The 23,639-nt window shown below is 37.2% G+C and overlaps 1 protein-coding gene across 1 annotated transcript; it reads left to right on the top strand.

Moving 5' to 3' along the window:
* The first annotated feature begins 8,923 nt into the window (after positions 1-8,923).
* LOC134535017 (flap endonuclease GEN) lies at positions 8,924-23,544 on the top strand. The gene is made up of 8 exons (XM_063373846.1): positions 8,924-9,170; positions 10,023-10,227; positions 13,446-13,535; positions 15,236-15,525; positions 16,429-16,620; positions 18,899-19,061; positions 20,239-20,524; positions 21,601-23,544. The coding sequence occupies exons 1-8, from the start codon at positions 9,013-9,015 to the stop codon at positions 22,284-22,286; spliced, it is 2,070 nt and encodes a 689-aa protein (XP_063229916.1). The 5' UTR covers positions 8,924-9,012; the 3' UTR covers positions 22,287-23,544.
* The last annotated feature ends 95 nt before the right edge of the window (positions 23,545-23,639 follow it).

Below are 23,639 nucleotides of genomic sequence, written 5' to 3'. Positions count from 1 at the left end.
ATCTGGGTTTTTTACCCATGTGTCGGGGTTTTTTTGTAGGTTATCTAGGTTTTTCATGAATATCAGAGTGGCAGCCGTGGTTACAAGTCGTTTTGTTTATTGTCCTACTTCAAAGTACGCTCAGTGCGCAGTGCGTGCACCGTCTCGTTCAATAATAAAACTAATGAAATTTTAATATTAAAAAGTACATTAATACAATATATAATATTTATATTTGTGCAGCTAACAGCTATGAAAATGCAAATAAATTCTCAGTTGACACTAATAACAGATGTAATCAACATATGGACTTTCTTTTTTCGAAAACAATTAGTAACTAGTGTTTTCATACATTAAAAGATTACGATTTTATCAAAAATTAAAAATAAAAAAAACATATTGGTACATTAGTGAGCATACTATATCAATGTTTACGTTTCAAATGTTTCTTCAGATTAGTCGATGATGATTTATAACACAGTTTTTGTTTACACAAATTACAATTAGCAAACTCATTATTTTCCGTGAAAAAATTCCACACAAATGAAGTCTTTTTCGTGCACTTATCCATTCCTTATTTCACTATAAATATACTAACTACAAAGCATGACAGCCCGCAACAATGTACATGGTGATACACGGCCAGGACGAACTGCAGTGAATGTTGAACAGATTGATACTGGCTGTGTCAGGCGGGCATGAGAGTAACAGAGGTAGAGAATTACCGGGCGTGATAAATAATGTATCATATTCTCCTTCCGGTCGCACGGTCTGCGTACGCGGAGCTTTGTTGCCTCCTGGGACCGTCTGATACAGAAGTTTCAGAGACTTGTACCTAGGTACATTTAGAGGTGGGTCGAAAAGTATCAACCTGATACTTTGGCACTGAAACACGCCTTTATCAGGAACGGCAAATGAGTACACTTGAAAAGTATCAGAGACTTTAGTATCAGTTCAGAATTCACCTGGAACAACACCACGGCCAATGAGCGCAGTACCCGATCGCAAATGACGGTCACTTGGGCGGAGCTTGTAAAAGGGGAGGGAGCAGGAACGACGAATAAGGGATAAAGAAGGGAAAGAATGTAGGGGAGGAAGCGCAGGGGAAGGCGTTGAAGCCTTGAAGGAGAGGCGCAAAGCGACATTGTTACAAGCAGGGCTGCCATTCATGAGTTTTTCCACCCAGATCTGGGTTTTTCCAATGGTGTTTGGGTTTCTGGGTTTTTAAATAATGAATTCCAACAATTCTAGGTTTTTTATAATTTTAATTATTTTTATACCTAAAACAATAATAAAGTTAGTAGCTACTGTATCTGTTGCAATATCTGTTTGATAAATGCAAACATGTCTATGTGTTTCACACACAAAAATACATATAAACACAAAACTAGTTTTCAAGAAGCTAAGTCGAATATTAAATTAGACACATTCTTCAAAGAGGCTTGCAGAACACAAAACCAATGCAACAATTAACCTTCAAACCAATCTTGTAGAATCAGACTCTGAATAAAGACTAATGTACATGATGCAGTTTTATAAAAACGATTACCGGTTTAAAGAATGCAGTGATGGTGTTTGTTTTGTCATGTATATATTTGTAGGTTTTTTTATGATATGTGCTGGTCCAAGAATTACTTATACAGCCATTTTGCTGCAGTGTAATTTTCTTGTATTGGTTGTATTTAACCGTTTTCAGTCTTGTAAGGTAATTAATTGTTTTATATTAAAACCAGTTATGTTTATATTTTTGAATTAGTACGCAAACATTTTCAACGATAGCATTTTAGATGCATCTGGGTTGTTTACCCATGTGTCTGGGTTTTTTTGTAGGTCATCTAGGTTTTTCATGAATATCAGAGTGGCAGCCCTGGTTACAAGTCGTTTTGTTTATTGTCCTACTTCAAAGTACGCTCAGTGCACAGTGCGTGCACCGTCTCGTTCAATAATAAAACTAATGAAATTTTAATATTAAAAAGTACATTAATACAATATATAATATTTATATTTGTGCACCTAACAGCTATGAAAATGCAAATAAATTCTCAGTTGACACTAATAACAGATGTAATCAACATATGGACTTTCTTTTTTTGAAAACAATTAGTAACTAGTGTTTTTATACATTAAAAATTCACGATTTTATCAAAAATAAAAAATAAAAAAACAGATAGGTACATTAGTGAGCATACTATATCAATGTTTTTTCAAATGTTTCTTCAGATTAGTCGATGATTTATAACTCAGTTTTTGTTTACACAAATTACAATTAGCAAATTCATTATTTTCCGTGAAAAAATTCCACACAAATGAAGTCTTTTTCGTGCACTTATAACTACAAAGCATGACAGCCCGCAACATGGTGATACACGGCCAGGACGAACTGCAGTGAATGTTGAACTGAGTGATACTGGTTGTATCAGGCGGGCATGAGAGTATCAGAGGTAGAGAATTACCAGGCGTGATAATAATGTATCAGATTCTCCTTCCGGTCGCACGGTCTGCGTACGCGGAGCTTTGTTGCCTCCTGGGACCGTCTGATACAGAAGTATCAGAGATTAGTAACATGATACAATGCTGTATCAGTATCAGGTTGCGACAGATATAGGGATGCAAACGATACATCGATGTTTTGAAAACATCGATGTATCGTTCATGAAACATCGAGGTTAGCATCGATGTTTTGAAGAGCGATACATCGCCGATGCATCGACGAAAAAGTCCATAACATCGACATTGTTCATCATTAAAATTGCCATAGTTTAATGTAATATTCTGGCTATCATATCATGAATATTTATTGAATATATAAAAAAAACATTACAATAGGACATTTAGTTTTTAAGATACTATTTTTTTAACTGTCTATACTTACTATAAAAACCTACATTTTGAAGTATCTAGATAGGTATCATAAATGTTGTAAATACTGAACTATTTGGTTGATTTCAGTATAAATTTTCCCCAGTACTTTAAGATGTGTAAAATCATTTAGAAAAAATTAATACCGTTAAAAAATTTTGTTTACATAAGAATTTTCTTTAAAATTTTGAAAAATATAGGGAAAAAGCAGTGAGACTTTATGGACAATTTCATAGCTTGTTGTACATACAAGCTATTGATTGGTACTGATACGGTCTCGCTAGCTCTATCGAGAAAATTAATGTTACATTTTAAACCTGCACATACACTTCATTCTTTTCCCCTATTTTTTTTAATTAAAAATAAATTGTGTAAAAAATAGTTATTTTTTAAATGATTTCAGACTTCTTAAAATACTGGAAAAAAATTATAAGGATACCAACCAAAATGGTTTAGCATTTAACTACTTTTATTTATACTTAAAAATGTAAGTTTTATAAGTATCGAAAATTAAAAAAAAAAAAAAAAAAAAGGTTCTTGAAAACTAAATGTCGTATCGCAATGGTTTTTGGATAAATAGATCTCTCATTATCTGTACTATTTACAATATATTCATGAAATGCTAACTAAAATCATAAAAAACAAGGATAATTTTATTTTAAGTAATCCTGTGTCTTAAGGCTGCTGTCTGCCCGGGTACACACACGGTGCGCAGAGCTTCAGAAAAAAACCAACGTGATTTGAAAACTACTCAAGATATCCGAGTGGGGTCTGTTTACAAAAAGCATTTAAGTGTTCGCTGAATGCCGAAAGGTACTTTTGAATTCGGATTAAGTTTTTAAAATGTGTTTTTAGTATGGTGAAAATGGCTCAAAGGCGTGTTTTCGGAGTAATTTTTAGGGATAAAACAACCGATACAGAATCTTGAAACCACTTATGGGCAGTACAGTACACCTTTATCTTCATTTTTCAGCCATATAATGTCACGGTCACCGCTCAGTTGTCCTGTGACGACGAGAAGACTGCGCGCCAGTCCAGAGGAGACACCGCTCTAGAAGCCCCAGCGAGCGTCGCGCTTATCATCCCGCCTCACTGACACACATAAACCCCGAACAGAAAATTATGGGCATGCCCTTTAATGTTTACCTTTACTTCTGCTAATGTTGGGAAGTTGTAGTCATTTAAATTTGTCCACAACTCTTTGAAGTTTACTGAGAGCTGGTCAAGTAGTTCATGCGGATTTTTAAGTTTTTGGTAGCAGAATTTAATTTTAATACATGTTTTTGTTCTGCAAGAGACACGACTGTAAATAGGTTGTGGATATTGTGGTCAGGAATCTGTAGTAGGTATGGTTTTTGGCTACATACTATAGTTTAAATCATTTGACATGTTTTTCCTGATATTTAAAAACATCGGTTAAAACATCGATGTATCGGTTGTCAGAACGATGTTTTTTGACATCGATGCTTTTTCGTTTGAACATCGATGTTCGTGATATCGATGTTTTTAAGAGCGATGTTGCATCCCTAGACAGATACCGAAAATTGCTGTAACAACTAGTGATGGGTCGTTCGTTAACGATTCGTTCAAAAAGAACGAATCTTTGAGAGAACGAAATCTTGCGATTCGTTCGCGATGTAAAGAACCGGCTCTTTGAGAGCCGGTACCTTGAAAGATTCGGAAGAACGAAAACGCGGAGAGAACGAGAGAACGAGAGAACGAGATGAGAGAACCGGTCACGCGCCCGGTCTGATTCGTTCGTTAAATGATTCATGACGTCAGGAGTCTGAAGAATTAGTAATCACAGCGTGCGCATGTTCACAAGCGCAAACGATAACTGATCAAATAAAATAGGGTAACATGAAAAGTATCTATACCTGAAAATGTCAACTGTTAAGTAGTGGTTTAAAATTGCTTTTTCACATTCACATACACAAATTTGGAAATAAAAAACTAAAAAAACAAAAAAAAACCGTATGAATTAAAAAAAAAACAGGGCAAGTAACTACAAATGTTCACACTTACCATTTTTGGGTTAATTAATGTACTTCATTTGTTTCTCTTCATACTGAATTGCAGTAGTATTAAATTTTTGTCTTTTTTCTCTAAATGTGTTGGTCTACATGTAAACACTTTACTGCCACTAGAGTGTAAATAGCCTATATATTAATATTTGTAACTTAAAAAGTAATAAAATATAAAGATTCACTGGCTACGGAAAGCAATGTTCAAATTCAAATACAAAAACACGTACGTAATACTCTAAAAGATGAACGAGTTACGACACTTGATAAAAGAGCCAGATCCCATACACAGAAATGAACGAATTGACCGAGATGAACAAATCGTTCTGAACGAATCATCTCACGGAACTGATCCAAAAGAAGAAAAGAACCGATTCGGTCAACAGATCCGTTCTGCCCATCACTAGTAACTAGTGATGGGTCGTTCGTTAACGATTCGTTCAAAAAGAACGAATCTTTGAGAGAACGAAATCTTGCGATTCGTTCGCGATGTAAAGAACCGGCTCTTTGAGAGCCGGCTCTTTGAGAGCCGGTACCTTGAAAGATTCGGAGGAACGAAAACGCGGAGAGCACGAGAGAACGAGAGAACGAGATGAGAGAACCGGCCACGCGCCCGGTCCGATTCGTTCGTGAATTGATTCATGACGTCAGGAGTCTGAAGAATTAGTAATCACAGCGTGTGCATGTTCACAAGAGCAAACGATAACTGATCAAATAAAATAGGGTAACATGAAAAGTATCTATACCTGAAAATGTCAACTGTTAAGTAGTGGTTTAAAATTGCTTTTTCACATTCACATACACAAATTTGGAAATAAAAAACTAAAAAAAAAACCCAGTATGAATTAAAAAATAACAGGGAAAGTAACTACAAATGTTCACATTTACCATTTTTGGGTTAATTAATGTACTTCATTTGTTTCTCTTCATACTGAATCGCAGTAGTAGTATTAAATTTTTGTCTTTTTTCTCTAAATGTGTTGGTCTACATGTAAACACTTTACTGTCACTAGAGTGTAAATAGCCTATATATTAATATTTGTAACTTAAAAAGTAATAAAATATAAATAATCTTGTTTCATATACGCAACTGTGATTCACTGGTTACGGAAAGCAATGTTCAAATTCAAATACAAAAACACGTACGTAATACTCTAAAGGATGAACGAGTTACGACACCTGATAAAAGAGCCAGATCCTATACACAGAAAAGAACGAATTGACCGAGATGAACGAATCGTTCTGAACGAATCATTTCACGGCACTGATCCAAAAGAACCGATTCGGTCAACAGATCCGTTCTGCCCATCACTAGTAACATCCCACCTCTTTAACACCCACCTCTACCTTATAGTGATGGGTCGTTCGTTAACGATTCGTTCAAAAAGAACGAATCTTTGAGAGAACGAAATCTTGCGATTCGTTCGCGATGTAAAGAACCGGCTCTTTGAGAGCCGGTACCTTGAAAGATTCGGTAGAACGAAAATGCGGAGAGAACGAGAGAACCAACCGGCTCTTTGAGAGCCGGTACCTTGAAAGATTCGGAAGAACGAAAACGCGGAGAGAACGAGAGAACGAGATGAGAGAACCGGCCACGCGCCCGGTCTGATTCGTTCGTGAAATGATTCATGACGTCAGGAGTCTGAAGAATTAGTAATCACAGCGTGAGCATGTTCATAAGAGAAAACGATAACTGATCAAATAAAATAGGGTAACATGAAAAGTATCTATACCTGAAAATGTCAACTGTTAAGTAGTGGTTTAAAATTGCGTTTTCACATTCACATACACAAATTTGGGGGGGAAAAAAACACGAATTAAAAATAACAGGGAAAGTAACTACAAATGTTCACACTTACCATTTAGGTGTTAATTAATGTACCTACTTCATTTTTCTCTCTTCATACTGAATCGCAGTAGTAGTATTCAATTTTTGTCTTTTTTTCTCTAAATGTGTTGGTCTACATGTAAACACTTTACTCTCTCTAGAGTGTAAATAGCCTGTATATTAATATTTGTAACTTAAAAAGTAATACAATATAAATAATCTTGTTTCATATACGCAACTGTGATTCACTGGCTACGAAAAGCAATGTTCAAGTACTAGCTATAATAGTGCGATTACAAATTAAAGTTAAGAAAGATCACTTTCGTACCTAACATTCTTAGATTTAATGCTCCCGTATTATATAGAATCACTGCATGAAGCATTTGCAGCGATCAACAGTCAATAATTTTATAACAGTCAGTATACAACTAGACGTTTGAAATTTCATTTACCCATGCAGAGTAGATAAAGATAACCACCCACGCGATCCAGCCTCCTCTCGTTATCAGGTCACGCGATAACGAGGGGAGGCTGGAAGCAAACACGTAGCCAATACTTTAAAGGATGAACGAGTTACGACACCTGATAAAAGAGCCAGATCCTATTCACAGAAAAGAACGAAATGACCGAGATGAACGAATCGTTCTGAACGAATCTTTCACGGAACTGATCCGAAAGTACCGGTTCGGTCAAAAGAACCGTTCTGCCCATCACTACTACCTTATTCTGTATCATGTGTTTCTCACTAAGGATCCACACTTAAAAAAAATTGTCGATTTAGTCAAGTTTAACCATTAAAGTAATGTTTACACCACAGTTACATACAAAACGGTTACATTAACATTACGGTCAATATTTACAGATTTAGCCTTTGCAGCATGTTCTATAGTATGTCACTGGCTGTCCTGGTAATATGTTGATTTTGAATATTTGCGATGCTCCTAACATGAGTGGAAGCCCACTATTTCTTTGAGTAATGTCACAGTAAATCTCAATTATTTACATTCTGCAACAAGCGCTATCTATCGGCGCCAGGTGCATCACCATCTTACAGGATAACTAGCTTGAGCATAGATAATAGGTAAAATTACCCTGCGGTGGCTGGGGCAGCCTTGTTTGTTTCAGGGATGAGCATGCAGCACTCACACAAGGGGGCCGAGGCCAAATGCAGGACACGACAACATATTAAATTAGAAATTCCTAAACAACCATTAAATGATTGGTCGGTATTTTTAATGTAGCTATAATAACCTAACTAACCGCCCGCAGTGTTTTAAAGAATTTATAATGAAGTCAATTGACCTTTTTAAATATAAGTTGTCCAAAACATGCATAGACGCAGCCACCATTTTTAATTTTTGAATACGTCATCACCCATTGGCTCACGTTCACATTACAACATTCTCCAATTACAAGAAAAAACATTTTATACTCGCAAACAAGAAATTGTTACCTACCTACAGCTACAAGAATACAGCAACGTCGTGATTTAAGCATCGTAATAATATTAATGTAAAAACAAGCTGCAAATCAAGTAATTTTCTGTTACACTAAATTAAAAAACTGTACAAAATAGCTTTTAAGTATGTTGGCACATCTGTCCCTTCAGAAAGACTCTTTTCACAGGTAGGGCTAGTTTTGACTGAGCAAAGAAACCGATTAAAAGGAAAAAAATATTAAGTAAACTTTTGTTTCTGGAATATGTAAAGAAAATAAAGCTGTGTTGGCTATGTGATTATGAATTTTAATACAGATTTTTCCTTGTACTTACCTAGTTTTCTTAAAGGCCTAGACATGTCATTGAGAAAACAATCGATGTTTTAGAAACATCGATGTATGTATTTCTCAATACATCGTATTTACATCGATGTTACTGATCGATACATTACATCGGAAAAAAAAACATTGATGTATAATAATTATTTTAAATGTCCATCCTTGGTCCATCCAATGCTTGTATACATAGAAAAAAAAGTAATTCGTTGGTCCATCCCTACAGGAAACACAAAAAATATTTATCAATAGTCATTTGTTTTACAAGTTTCATTTCAAAATGTTCAACTAAGAATTAATGAGTAAATATTTACAAAAATACAATTTTATAGCTACATTTTTTCAATGAGAAGTAGCTTTAGTACATACAAACAGACTGAGGGAGACTTTTTTTAATAACAATAAATTATATTTCAAAATTTTAGTTGGTAATATATAACTACAGTAACAAGTGAATAGCGAATTGTTGATTTTGTAAACAAATGAAGTAATTCAAATAATGGCGGTCGGTTCAGTTTTTTAAAACTATTTCCAGTAAACATTCTCAAAATGGGAGTTAAAGACTTGTGGTCGATTTTGTCGCCTGTCTGTGAGCGTAAGCCTTTATGGGAACTGCAAGATAAATCAGTTGCTATAGATTTAAGTGGCTGGGTTTGTGACAGTCAGAATTTGACACAGAGCAATGTCCAACCAAGAATGTATTTAAGGTAATCTTACACATGTGTTACCGTTGCTTTAAAGATTTTGTACAAATGTTTTCATGATTAAAATTAATTTTGAAAGAAAGACGAGGAAGTTGAAGAGCATATAATACAGGTATTTTCGGATTTTTAACATTTTTTTTTTCGCAAATACCGCCCAATTACATATTTACCCACCAGGTAATCACGTGACATCAGTGGCGTAGCCAGGATTTGTGTATGGGGGGTGTTAAGAAGCATGGGACCCCCCCCCCCCCATATTAAAGCGGGGGGTCCGGGGGTCCTCCCCCGAAAAAAATTTGGATTTTAAGGTGTAAAATAGTGCTATTTTAGCAGTTTTCGGTACTTAAATTTAAATATTGTAATGGTAACATTTTTATTAATTTTAATATGAAATTTGTTTGAGTGATGAATAAGAAATTAATTAAAGATTTGGTGCTAAGGGGGGGGGTTTGAACCCATAAACACCCCCCCCCCTCCCTGGCTACGCCCCTGCTTACGTACATGGTTGTTAGGCTGATAAACCTTTAACTTTTCTTAAAAATATAAGCATTAATAGGTAGTTGGCTGCAACCAAGTAGAAAAATATAATGACGGATGTGTGATTGATTGTGAATTGCTTGGCTTGTTGATGGACGGACGGGTGAGGGATGCATGCGACAGATAATTGTGAGTTAAGCTTTAAAGGTACATTATTTGTGTTGTAATGGTAATTTGTTTCCAATGTATATGAAGTGGAAGCTCTATTTACAGCTCCGTAAGTGTGCTTGGATGAACTGATGCGTCACACTTACTGACTGAAATGTTCTTCAGTGGGATCTCGTGTGTACCGGGGACACAAGCTCACTCCTGTTGCAGGAACCTGTTCTTCCGTACAAGCTGCCTGCTTCTCATGGACGTGATGCCAGTGTTTGTCTTGGAGGGAGATGCCCCAGCATTGAAGCACGACACAATATCACAGCGAAACCAGAAACAGTACGGCCGCAGTCTGTCCCAGAGGTCGCAAGGTCAGAGTGTTGGCAAGAAGGGCAGTAGGAAACGGTTAACGTCAATCTTGAAACAGGTGAGTTGAGCCAGAAATTTTAATATGAATACATACTAAACGTTCACCTGAAGGAAAAGATTCATATGAAATGTTGCCTGTCTCTAGTGACTTGTAGACTAATGCAATGATATTTCTCCAAGCTCATCATAAGATAATGCTCTAGCCAGCCATTGCCCTGGCTGTGAAAGAATTTTATTAAAATGTTTTTTTAGTGAATAGTCATATGCACTATAAAATAGCATATGTAAGGTTCTTTTTGAATATTAAATTATGTTACATAATTCTAGGCCAGCTACAGGAATAGTGGAGGCTGTAATTTCCATATTTCTTTCAGAGAATCACTAAATAAGTAAAAAAAAATTTTTAACAAATAGTCAGGGAAATTTGACTTTTTTTGTCAGGGGATTTTTATTGCAGACTAGCTAATGCCCGCCATGCATTGCTATGACTCTTTTAATTTTTTTTTGTGATTTGTTTGAAGTAGGTACCTATAAAAACATCTCTCTATCTCTCTCTCTCTTAGCAGCAAACATCATGTACCACAAGATTAAAGTATACAAGATTATGCCATCAGGATCAAGGGATAAACTGGTACATGAGATACGGAACAATTACCGTCTGTTGCAATAGTGAAGTGAGATATGCCTACAAGCCACTATTTTGAATTTTAATTTTTGTTAGTCATTGGTCAAGAAGATTTTTTTCAAAACAGTGTTAGAAAAAAACAAAACAATTTTTTAAAAAATACCAAACCTTTTTTTTTTGCTTACACTAAGTTTTTTTAGGTTTGAATCAGGATTTATTTTTACGTTAGTTATTTTGTTCTCGCTCTGTTCAAATAAAAGCTATACAACAGTCCACTTTATTGCCATTCACGTTGAACCAGGAAAGTTATAACATCAAAGAATTTAACCACAGAAAGGGTATTTCCCCGTAGAAGAGAGGATTATCACAGAATGGGGATTTACAGTACAGTCAGGGATTTCCCACAGAATAGGGATAAACTATTTAATACCTATTTTAATTTTTAGAAGAGTATTTAGTTCGATATTATTTAGTACTTATTTTGATGATTTAAATGATAAGATCTTGTTGGTTTATAATTTTTTTGTTCAAATTAGGATATTCTATTTAAATATTCGTTATTTAAAAAAAAGTTGGTTTTTGACGTGACAACATCTAATAAATCGATGAACGCCGGCTGCACACACGAAAAAGTGTCCCGTTATGCACATTGTCCCATTTCGCTGTGTCCCGTTACGCTCATTTTATATTGCTATGGGTTCCGTCCGAGTTAAACAAATCATTATTTTATTTTATTTGTTATTTACGTGTCGCTTCATAAATGTCTCGCACGACAAGTTGAAATTTTTTTTTAGTTTTTTTTCCTTCTTTCCCGTCGTTACTTTTATTGAAGGGGGTGTATTTAATATTTTTTAACTCGATGCCTCCATTCAATTTTTTTTTCTGCCACAAAATTTTTGTAAACGGATATTGAATTATTGTAATACAATGGGTTTGAAAACGTCCGGCAAGTGATGATAATTGCAAAGACGTGCGCGCCTTTATACACCCGCGGTCTTACACTAAGTGAATATCTGTTGGAAATATTTGTGGCAGGAAAAAAATAACAAATGAAAGGGAAGCGACGGCCGAGCCTTACCGCCTGCGAGACGGCTGGCAATCTGCAGATTTTTTTTTAGATAATACTGATTATTTATTACGGAAATTGGCTCATAATTTTATATTTTAATTGATGTTTCGTTGAAGCATAATATTTTTAAACCATAGAAAAAAATATAATTGAATATTCAATAATTTGATTTTTTTTTTTGCTTACTGATTTACGTATTTAATACTGAAAGCCATTCAGAGAACGGTTTACAAATAACTTTTAACTATTGGAGGCACTGGGACATCGCGAAGCATAAATACCCGGGTAAGAATCCGGAGCCAGGATTGCTGCGAACTTTATTTTGTAGAGATACATATGTTTTCATGTAACTGTACAAAATTGTCAAACATCTGCAATTTTACACATTGACCGCTGGCTGATGTATGTTGTGCGTACGTGACAGCAAGAGACATGTTATATGCAATCGTGTATTTTTTTGTTATCGAACGGGTAAAAACCGCGTGTTCACAATAGCCTGATATTTTGCTGTATCATGTCGCTGTCACGCTATTGTGATTCAAGCAAGGAACTGCTAGAGGTGCAATCCGTGTGAAGAATGTGCGGCATTTTCATAGCATGCAAGTGTTTGATTTGACACAATTCCTAGGACATACGCCATTGCAGTTTTGCACAGTTTGTAATGCTAAAATATTCACGAATACTAAATAAGAATTTAAAAATGAAAACATACACACAGAACAAGCCTAAAATAGCTGTCAAACAGATAAACCAAACGATGTACCTAGTACCATAGTACCAATTTAGGTTCGTGGATTTAGGCGTTTTCTCTGTGTATTTATGATTTCATTTTTGACGTGACAACGTCTAATAAATCGATAAACGCCGGCTGCACGTACAAAAAATTGTCCCGTTACGCACATTGTCCCCGTTTCGTTGTGTCCCGTTACACTCATTTTATATTGCTCTTTGCTAACCTGAACCTCCTAGCATTGCGACCGAGTCCGTGGCGTAATTCTGTTTTCATGCATTTCAATGTAACATTTTCATTGCTCTTTGCTAACCCGTTCCTCCTAGCATTGCTGCAGAGTCCGTGGCGCAAATATATTAGTTTTGACTGCATTTTCGTGTTGGGTAAGCCATTTTCCTTCACATCATCCTTGGAACACTCCCGTTCGTTTCCTACTTTTCCTATCATCATCCTATCCTTAACAGAATAACACAGATTGGAAGAAGTTAAATAGCAAACATGTATAAAAGTTATAGTTAAAATAATCTCTTCGTTAAAGTAATAAACATATTTGATTAATGAGTGCAAATAAAAGTAAATTTATCAATTAAATTGTAGATGTCATTTCACTCCTTCTTTGTATCCATACAAAATAGTGATAATTCAATAAAAATGTTTAAATTTTATTCATAAAAGTATGCAATCATTTTATCAATGTTTTGTTATGACGTCACGTTAAACTATCGTCCGTAAACCGACTTTACAGACAACCAATTTTTTTATAATAACCACTTAGTTAAATGGTGTTTAAAACTTTAGTTGTGTTTGTAAGTGGGCACGGCGTGCAGACGAGGACCGTGGTCTGTGTTGCAGTGCAAGGAGATTCTGGAAGCGATGGGCGTGCCGTGCGTGCAGAGCCGAGGGGAGGCAGAGGCGCTGTGCGCGCGCCTCAACATGGCGGGGGTGGGTCCCGCCAGCCAGCCCAACCATCCACACACTCACTCCCGCTGATGCCGGAGGATTATTGACTTGATGTAAGTTTTTGGACATACGCCATTGCTAAGAACTTTTTCTGTTGGAAAAAAAAAAAAAAATCACAAATTAAGCAAAAAAATTGCTGTTGTCAACAATGATATAAACACCACAAAATATTCCGTAACATGAATATGGTCAACAAACACAGAAAAACAAAGAAAAATATACTAAGAGAACGAAAAAAAAAACACATGATGAAGACACTTTTTTTTTTCCTTCAACAGAAAAAGTTCTTAGCAATGGCGTATGTCCAAAAACTTACATCAACTCATGCACTCCCATTGCACAAATCTTTCAAAGATAATGGAGGATTATTACTACCTAACTCATTTGGATGTGTTGCTGCATAAGGCTTCAGATTAATATACTATACCATGTTTAAGTAATATCGCCTTAAGTGAGCCTCATTAGTAAAATAATTAAATAGTAAAACTAACGGTAAATTTGGATCATATAAATTACCTAATACCATTTGAGGGAAATCAATTGACTATGATTGAAAGTTTGTGTGGTTTAAAAGATTTTTATATGTTAGTAATCATCATTATATTAATACCTAAGGTTTAAGGAGACTTGATTTTTTAAATATTTCAACTTAAGTACCAGTTTCCATATTCAAATTTTTTGGCTCATTAGGGTGTAGGATCCAACTATGGGCTTTTTCAAAACAACATTCGTGCACTGGAGTATCTGTTATGATAGTTTTAGTCGCCATTTGAAATATTTAATTTCCTTTCTGCAGTTCTAAACTGGAGGCTGTCAGTAAATAAAAGTAGTAACAAAGTATTAAATTTAAGGAAAACATTATTTGTATCTTCCAGGCTGAAAATTTAGATAAATACGTAGAACAAAATATGAATTATAGCACAAAAAAAATCTGTTTAGTCAAGTGAAACCTTTAAACACCAATGAATCGCTCGTATCAGAAAGACTTGAGATTCTAGGCAAAATATTAGAAGAAATATATTGTGTTTATCTTCGTACTTTACCTTTTACCACTTTCCAAGATATTGTACTTTTAATATGTATCTATGTGCATAAAACTCTCATATTTAGGGATAAGAGGACACTTAGGTAGTTCATGATATAAACATTTAAAGAGTTGAATGTTTAAAAAATGCTAATTTTTTTTTTTTTTATCCTTGACACCTATATTTGGATTTGAGATGTAGACTCTAGACTCTTTGTGATTAAAAATTTGAGATTTGGATTCGAGGAAATTCGGAATTCGGCTCATCACTACAAAAAATTTAAAATTTTAAAAAGGAGAGACTAACCACCCTTAACAGGGCCGGATTTAGAGGTCTGGAGGCCTCGGGGCAACAGAGGAGCGGAGGCCCCCTGGCCCCAAATTATTTTCCAAATAAAATGAACAATTTTTTTCAGTCGAGTTTTCCAGTAAATAATTTATTGTGAACTCAAGTAGATTCTCTTAGTATTTAAAAAACATACATAAATATAATCAGAGACAAGAATTATATGAAATTATTGTGGGGGCCCTCCGTTTGTGGAGGCCCCGGGGCTTTCGCCCCGGTTGCCCTCCCCTAAATCCGGCCCTGACCCTTAAGATTACAAAAAATAAGTGTCTTGAAGTTAAGCTCCTTCACCGCAGTGTTCATGTCACGCAGGCGGTGGACGGCTGCATCTCGCAGGACGGGGACTGCTTCCTGTACGGCGCGCGGACGGTGTACCGCAACTTCACCGTCAGCCACTCGGGGACGGGGGGCTCCAGCTCGCACAGCGTCGACCTGTACGACATGGGGGCGGTCGAGGACCGCCTGTCGCTCGACCGCAGGAAGCTGGTCGCCCTGTCCGTCCTCTGCGGCTGCGACTACAACGGGAGGGGCGTCGCCGGCGTGGGCAAGGAGACCGCCTTGAAGTTCCTGGGCTCAGTTCGCGACGAAGATGTTCTGGACAGGTGACCGTTAGTCGCTTCGAGGTTTATTTATTTTGATATGCGTGAACAAACTCCGACCGGCGCCAAACTCGGGATAGTTTTGCGGTACGAGTAACTTGGAGGACATTGCAGCTGGCAAGGTTTTTTTTTACGGGTACTCCTGTTTTTTCCCCACCAAAGTATTTTGACATAGCTTCAACCATCTGTAATTTTACTTTGTTTGCAATTAACTTTCTGGAATTAAATAAAACCTAAATACATATTATTAAAATTGAAATTTTGCTTTGCAAACCAGTTTTTTACTGGAGTTGAATGCACAAATGATTGGTCACAAAGTTCATCAGTGCTCGCGCTGTGTGTAGTTCTTTCAAATGCGCTTCACGGTAATTTTTTCCCCAGCCCCCTCGAGTATTTGCGAACTTGTGGTTGCCCTGGAATATAGCAGCTGGTCAGCCGAGCTACCACGGTTTGCAGGGCCGGCGCGTTCATATAGGCGAACTAGGCAACCGCCTAGGGCGCCAAGTAGCTGGGGGCGGTGCAGCACGACACATAACAGCTGATACAATATGTTTAACGATTATTGAAACTAGATGAAAATGGATTTTTTTAACAGTTTGGAATGTTTATATTAATATAAGTAATTATTTAAAGTCCACGATGACCTGTTTATGATTTGTAATAAGTAAAAAAAGTAAAAAAAAAAACACAAGCCTGCTTACATTTGATTGTTGACAAAATCTTAGGCTTACGTGATGTATTTTGGGGCAAGGAAATTTTTTTTTTGGTGTGTCTCAGGCCGGGTGTTGGGGGGGGGGGGATTAAGGTTTTTCGCCTGGGGCGCCAATTTACCTTGCACCGGCCCTGACGGTTTGTGCGACCGCAGTGTTGTCGCGGTGCCGTGGACTCGCCGGGGTGGCGTTGCAGGCTGCGGCGGTGGCGCTCCGACCCGCGCTACGACGAGCTGGAGGCCCAGCGAGAGCAGATGTGTCGCAAGGACGCGTGCGAGCGGTGCGGCCACCCCGGCAGGAGGGCGGCCCACGACAAGTCTGGCTGCCGCGGCTGCAGCCTGCCTCGAGGCTGCGTCCAGGACTCGGAGGGACTGCGTGGGATGGACCCGTACGACCGACCCAAACTTTCTACCTAGAAACTGGTGGTGGTCCGCAGGGGTGTATTGATTTTCAAACAGCAAGTAAAATCTGAGCACAAAGAATATAAACTACAAAAATTTATAATTTAAGAAAACAATTCACTCTCGTTATTACTGGATAGGTGCTCAATTGCTGTTTTATTTTGCATTTTAGTTCGCGTGACTGAAAGTTCATAGGTGAGCCTTATTATCCCTACACCAATACAGCTGTATTGAACGAGTTGTATGAATGCACATTTGATTTCTTATACAGTAGAACCCTATTATGATGTTTTTCAAGGGAGCACAAGAAAAAAACATTATAAGCAGGAAAACGTTATAAGCAGTAAATCTCAATTTAGCACTTAACAATGTTCCAGCTTTGTACCAATGGACTCACCAAGCTATGTAAACAACTTTAATGTTAAAACCAAAGATAGTATACTTGATACATGAATTTTCTGAAACAAGCCAACAATTTTTCAACTTCATCTTGTTCCCTGGTTAAACTTTGTTTGTCTTTAAAGATACACTGCCACAATTTTTGTAAAATTGTCTCACGATTCATGATGACAACATTAAGAGTGAGAACGTCTAATCCTTCGCCACCTGAAAATGTTTAATTTTGAGATTCCTACGTATGAATGAAAAAAAAAAAAAAAATTGTAAGCAATAGAAAACACTTTTAGTTATGCCCTCGCGCAATGGTTGGCAACTTAAATATTGTAGGACTATGTACGTGCATCTGAATACCCACTGGAATGGCAAGGAAGAGAAGAGTTGACTAAGGGTGCCAACTGACACGTAACTACTATGAACATTGTGTACATTCAGTATATTGCATAAAATTGTATTTTACTATTTTAACAAACTTCATGTATTGTATGGCAGTGATTGTAAACATAAACATACATAAAGGAAACTTTTTATCGTAAGTGTTGGAATAATTTGGTTTTAAAACATTTTTTCCCCATTTATTGAATGTTAGAAAGCAAACTTTATAAGCAGGAAATTACACTATTTATGAATGTTATATGCAGGAAAAAAATACATTGTCCTTATGGGGGAAATATTGGGACTTTAAAAATATGACATTATAAGCAGGAAAACATTATATGCAGGAACATTATAACAGGGTTCTACTGTATCGATATATGTACCAGAATGCTTCCTAGGTTTCTCAAGTCTCGGAAAAGTCATGAATCGTTGAAGAGGTCATTAAACTCATTAAAATTCGGTTTCAGTCCGTACCATGTTGGATTTTTTTAAATTACTGGGACACAGCTTGCAGTCCAGTATTTGACGCATGGCTCTGGACGCTTGCTGATGTTGTTCTCGTACTGGTGTGACTATTGTGCCACTTGTAACTGCTCACGAACAACTTAATCAGCTAACTCCACGCGGCATTTTACAAGATGTAACCTCGTTAGCAAACACAGATGGAAACCTGGTATAAAAGCGTGGTAAGGGTATTTACTAGGGGCGTGCGTGAATTTGAAAAATATTTAATATTCAATTCATTCAACATAAATTTTATTTTTTTAATTTCTCATTACCAATAGATGTAAGTGTAACACATTCAAAAAAAATTTAATTAGAAGCGTGTAACATGTATGAAATTTATTGAGAAATTTAAATTTGTTTTCTGCAGCATAGTACCTATGTACATTGTTTTTATATTTAACAAGTAATTTGTGATTATTGAAAGTTGTCCCAAAAATCTTTATTTTTATGTACATATATAATCAGCTTCAACGAGACAATATTCAAACTTAAATTTTTTTTTTTCATGAAAATGCAATGAAATTTTTTTTTCTTGTATTTTGAACTACTACTATGGTTTGATAAAAAAAAATTTTGTTTTTTCTTTACATTTATTTGTATACATTTGTTTTAGACTCCTGAGAAGTGTTGAAAAAAGAAGTTTCACTGTATGTTTTAATTTTATTTGAATAAAAAAAAAATATTCGTAGACTATGATAAAAATATTAACAAATCTAAGACAGCCTCTGCAACTAAGAAATACATTTAAAAAAAATATAAGTTAAGACTGGTGCATTGCCATTATAGTCAGAGCACTTTTGTGATAACATTGGAAGGTTAAGGAGAAATAGATACTGCAGTTTTCAGTTTCAAGCACATACATTGTCATTGGACTGTTTAAAGGCTATCCTGTTGATATTGATGAATCCTCTGGAAATACGCTGTGGCTTGATATTGCCTTGCTGGTGCTTTGCGCGTGATTGGCTGCCGACTTGTGTTTCGCAGCGAGAGCTGTAAGCTCACATTGGAGGAGCTGAAGCTGCGTCGCAAAGCACTGCAAGATCCCCTGTTCCCGTACCAGCAGCTCATAGACGAGTTCCTGGCCAGCGACGAAGAGCTGCCGAGACTGGATTGGGTGTGGGGGAAGCCGAACATCGAGAAGTTTATTGTGAGTAGCGCCACATTTCTGAAAGTTACAAAGTTTCACACCCGAGCAGCTCATTTTACCAAGCTCCTGTTTCATAGACAGGTCGAGTCTGAATTTGACAGACAATTCAAACAGTCTTGGATAATGGGAAAATGCACAGGGATTCAACAAACTGAATCAAAACTTTTAAAGAGTAAGCCATCAAACTTAACTATCAGTGTTGCTATACGAGGCACTATACTTAAAACCATAATTCAAGATTCGTGTCTGTTCAAATTACATTTCATTTTTTTATAAATTAACTTGGGTGTGTTGTTTCACATGCCTCGAACTACGCATGTTACATAATAAGGGCAGTTTGGTTACGTTGAGAAAGCTACATCTTAATTTAGTAATCATAACCATTAAAATTATTTACCAGCATTTTTTAATGTAGGAATCCAAACATAACCGGCTGTCCAGAACGTTAAAAGTATTCTCAACCCTTTGTTTTGTAGTGGTATTTCTATGATACCACTTTGAAAAAAAATGTTACTTTTCGCAAAGTTTTCAGTGGTATTGCCCGAAATACCTCGCGTGAGTAAGCCTTGTGCTGCTATCTGGCGATCCTAACAAGAACAAGCAACATTGGCTGCTTTAATTTTTCCTTCTGCCACGTCTGCTAAAAGTTACGCAATAGATTCTAATTTATTTTTTATTGATTTCTGTGTGCCTCAAAGGGTTAATGTAGCTAGCTTAACCTTTGATTTATAGAATACAGAAAGGTTTTTTGATTTTATAAACGTTATAAGCTTGTAATGCGTAGGTAATTTGTGAAACATCAGGCAGGAAGTACTGTGGTGAGAATGTCGGAACTTTGTAAACGTGATGTAGGCAGGAGTGTTTGTGCGGCAGGCAGTGGCGTAGCCCGGGGGGGGGGGGAGGGGGTGTTTAGGGGTTTAACCCCCCCCCCCCCTAGCACCAAATCTTTAATTAATTTCTTAATCATCACTCAAACAAATTTCATATTAATATTAATAAAAATTTTACCATTACAATATTTAAATTTAAGTACCAAAAACTGCTAAAACAGCACTATTTTACACTTTAAAATCCAAATTTTCCCAGGGGTGGACCCCCGGACCCCCGTCTTAATACGGTGGGGGCATGAATCTTAACACACCCCATACACGAATCCTGGCTACGCCACTGGCGGCAGGGCTTCGCGGGGAGGATGCTGGCGTGGGCGGAGGACTACGCCGCGGGGAAGATCCTGCCACTGGCCGCCAGGTGGCACCTGAGGCACGGGGCCGCCGGCGAGCTGCGCCCTCTGGCAGTGAGGCGGGCGTGCGTGCGGAGGGGCGTGCCCTGCCTGGAGGTGGAGTGGCACGCCCCCGGGAGCTGGCCGGGCCCGCCCCCGGCGACGGTGGAGCCCGCCGGCCTCGTGGAGGCAGCGTGCCCGCACCTGGTCCGGGCGTTCCTCCGCGACAAGGAGGCCAAGAGGCGTGAGTTCCCCTCCTTGCATCCTTGCAGCTGGCTAGCATAGCTTCTGGGTTGTTGCCGTTCACCGACGTTTCCGTCGACATTGCAGTCATCATCAGGGAGCAATCACCACAGCCTTCTATAGTCTTGTCGTAAGCGTGTACACTCACTTGGCTACTCAATTGTCAAATAATAATTTTTTTTTAACTATTATTTTTTTTACTTTAATGCAAATGTTTTTTTAATTACAAAAACACCCAGATTATATAAGAGAAAAAAAACTATTTGAAAATTAAACCAAAGCATATTTATCTGTAGGTTTTCAAACATAACCATATAAAAAAAATGGGTTTTGGTAACAATGTTAATTTTTGTTCTGTTCAGAGAAACTATTGGTAAGTTCCACGTGAGGCTTTAGCTCAAGCCACCTTTAACTCAAACACTACTAAAAAACTATTAAGGCTTTAATGATTCTTAATCATTACAGGAAGTTTTTGTAACATTTTATTAGTAATTTCAGGATGATTTAATAATGTGTGTAAAATTTCGCACTTAGAGTCCATGTTGTATCACCGCTTGGTTCACACCAATCCTGTCAGGCCCGTGATTATTTTTCTTCATTGTAACCATTCATTTAACAACCTTCTCCATGTGAATCATTTGTTGCAACGTTGTATCAAAATTTCAAAGCAATTGGTGAAGAACTTTCTGAAATTTAAGATTTTGAATGAACAAACATTTACATATTTATTTATATAGATATGTAGTAGGAACATAACATTTAAAAAAAATATTTGTCTACAGTAACACATAAATAATCTTCTGCAGTAATAGGTAGTCTGCCTTGAGCAGGGTCAGATTTAAATGCAAATGGCCTTGGGGGAGTTAACATCTGCAGCCAGTTCAGTATTAATATTTTGTTGTTTTAAGTGTTTCTTTTAGTACCTAACTTTTTTTAATTTTTTTTTTTTTTTTTTTTTCACTTTATGTAGCAGATAAGACTTTTTGTTGCACAGCATTTAGGTTTTGGTTACTGTGGTTGTGTTGTTTTGAATATAGCAGGGCATGTTCTGAGTGTTGTTCGTTCCTGTCCCCGCAGGGAAGCCTAAGAGAGCCACGAAGAAGACGGCGGCGATCGCGAGCGTGCCCCACGAGTGCACGGCTGGAGGCAAGGGCGAGTGTCGAGGCCATCTGTGCACGTTCCTGCAGCGGCAAGACAGGGGCGCCGGGGTCGAGTCCTTGGGGCGCCATCTCGCCGCCCTCGCCATCGACGACGAGAAGGAGAACGCGGTGCCGGGACACGGGGCGAACAAACCCCGCGCTCAGCCTGCGAAGCGCGGAGAACCCAAGGTTAAGTTGAAAGACTTGCTGATGAAGATCGGTCAAGGGTCAGGAAAAGACGGAACGGAAAAATCGTGCTTCGTCGCTGAAAAGGAATTGCAGTTGCCAGACAAGAAAAGCCACGGAGGGTACAGTCCTGACCTGAGCTCGGGGATGATGAGCGACAGTTTGAACATCTCTGGCTGCAGCAAGTGTGAAGACGACTGTAGCATGGACCTCTCGTCGATCATACACGGCATCGTGGGCAGGGGGAACACCTTATCGCCACTCGGAGACGGGCAGTCTTTCCCTCGGACCCCTGCATTCGGGTCATCTGCATCTGATCCATCGCTGCACGGCTCAGAATGCACGCACTCCACTCCGAAATGCTTTGTCGATGTGAATTTCAGTTTGGGAACGAGTCGTTTCCTTGCAGCAGCTGATGAGTCTCACCTTTCGTTGTGAAATTATACTAAGTCTATACTTGTGGTAGGATATTTTAGTGAACAAGTTTAATAGTGATACATATTTAAAATTCAGATAACAAAGTTTACAATGTATGTTATAAAATTGTACAAGGTCAAAACTCAAGTTTGTGTTGGGATATTTTAATAAACAGTTCGATCAATGTGGATTTTTTTATTATTATTATTTTATTTTATGATACTATAGTGTCAAAACTCAACTTTGTGTTGGGATATTCTAGAAATAAGTTCAATCAATGTGATTTTTAAATTTCAGCTAACTTTATTTATAATGTTAATGTAAAAATTTTTAATTTGTCTGTGTGTGTGTGTGTGTATAAACATTTAATAAACATATATTGTATTTTATTATTAGATGTTTTGATATGAAACTTAACTTTTTATTAATTAATCCAAAGATTCTGTTGAACGAAATTGGTATTGAAATTTTAGATAGTAGGTAGCTCTTTTATAAAATTTAGATTTTATGTATTAGTATCATTGCAGTGGATATTAAAAAAAAATGTCTTAATGTTAATGTATGGTTTTATTTAGTGTGTGTGTGTGTAGACACATTAGTTCGATAAAATGTAGCAGTTGAAAAGGAAGCTGATTGGACTACTGATTGATAATAAATATTAAATATTGCATTTGCTAGGCTGTAATCAGCCAAGATAGTGTGTACTGCAGAGGATCAACTTGAAACATTTCGGCAACAAATGAATTTAAGTAAACACATATAAATGCTTTTAACTGGACAATGTTATAATGTTAGCCAAGTGTTTCACGTTTGTCTTCTGATGTTTTAAAAAATAATGCATAATACTATATGGGTGCGTGTAATGTATTAAGCCGGGTACTGGGAAAATGATGTATGGAGAGAGTAATTTTAACAGCCAAAAGCTATCTCTTTTGCTTATTTACTATCCTATCTTAACAACTGCAAAGAAAAACATAGTATTGATATGTACTTAAGGGGCCCGCCTCGTCCGTGGTGTATCTGTGTCAGTGAGGCGGGATGATAAGTGTGACGCTCGCTGGTGCTTCTAGCGCAGTGTCTCCTCTGGACTCGGGCGCAGTCTTCTCGTCGTGCATAGGATAATTATGAGATTTGATTACATCGCTGAGTAATGAAGGTAAAGATGTTATGCAAGTTTGAGTGCTTTCGAAAAAATCTCATGGATGTTTCATGCCTAAAACTTATTCTGTAAACGTGGGTTCTAGCAATTTCCACACTTCTAAAAATATGTTTGGAAAAAAAAAACGAAAACAGAACCACCCATTCACCCTCAGGGTATTCTTAAACAATTTTTCATAAACATACACTACTCCGATATCTTCTGCAATTTCCAAT

Source organism: Bacillus rossius, chromosome 8 (assembly GCF_032445375.1).
Source record: "Bacillus rossius redtenbacheri isolate Brsri chromosome 8, Brsri_v3, whole genome shotgun sequence".
Lineage (NCBI taxonomy): Eukaryota > Metazoa > Arthropoda > Insecta > Phasmatodea > Bacillidae > Bacillus > Bacillus rossius.
The sequence above is the reverse complement of the archived record's forward strand: the minus strand, read 5'-3'. Positions and strand labels throughout refer to the sequence as shown.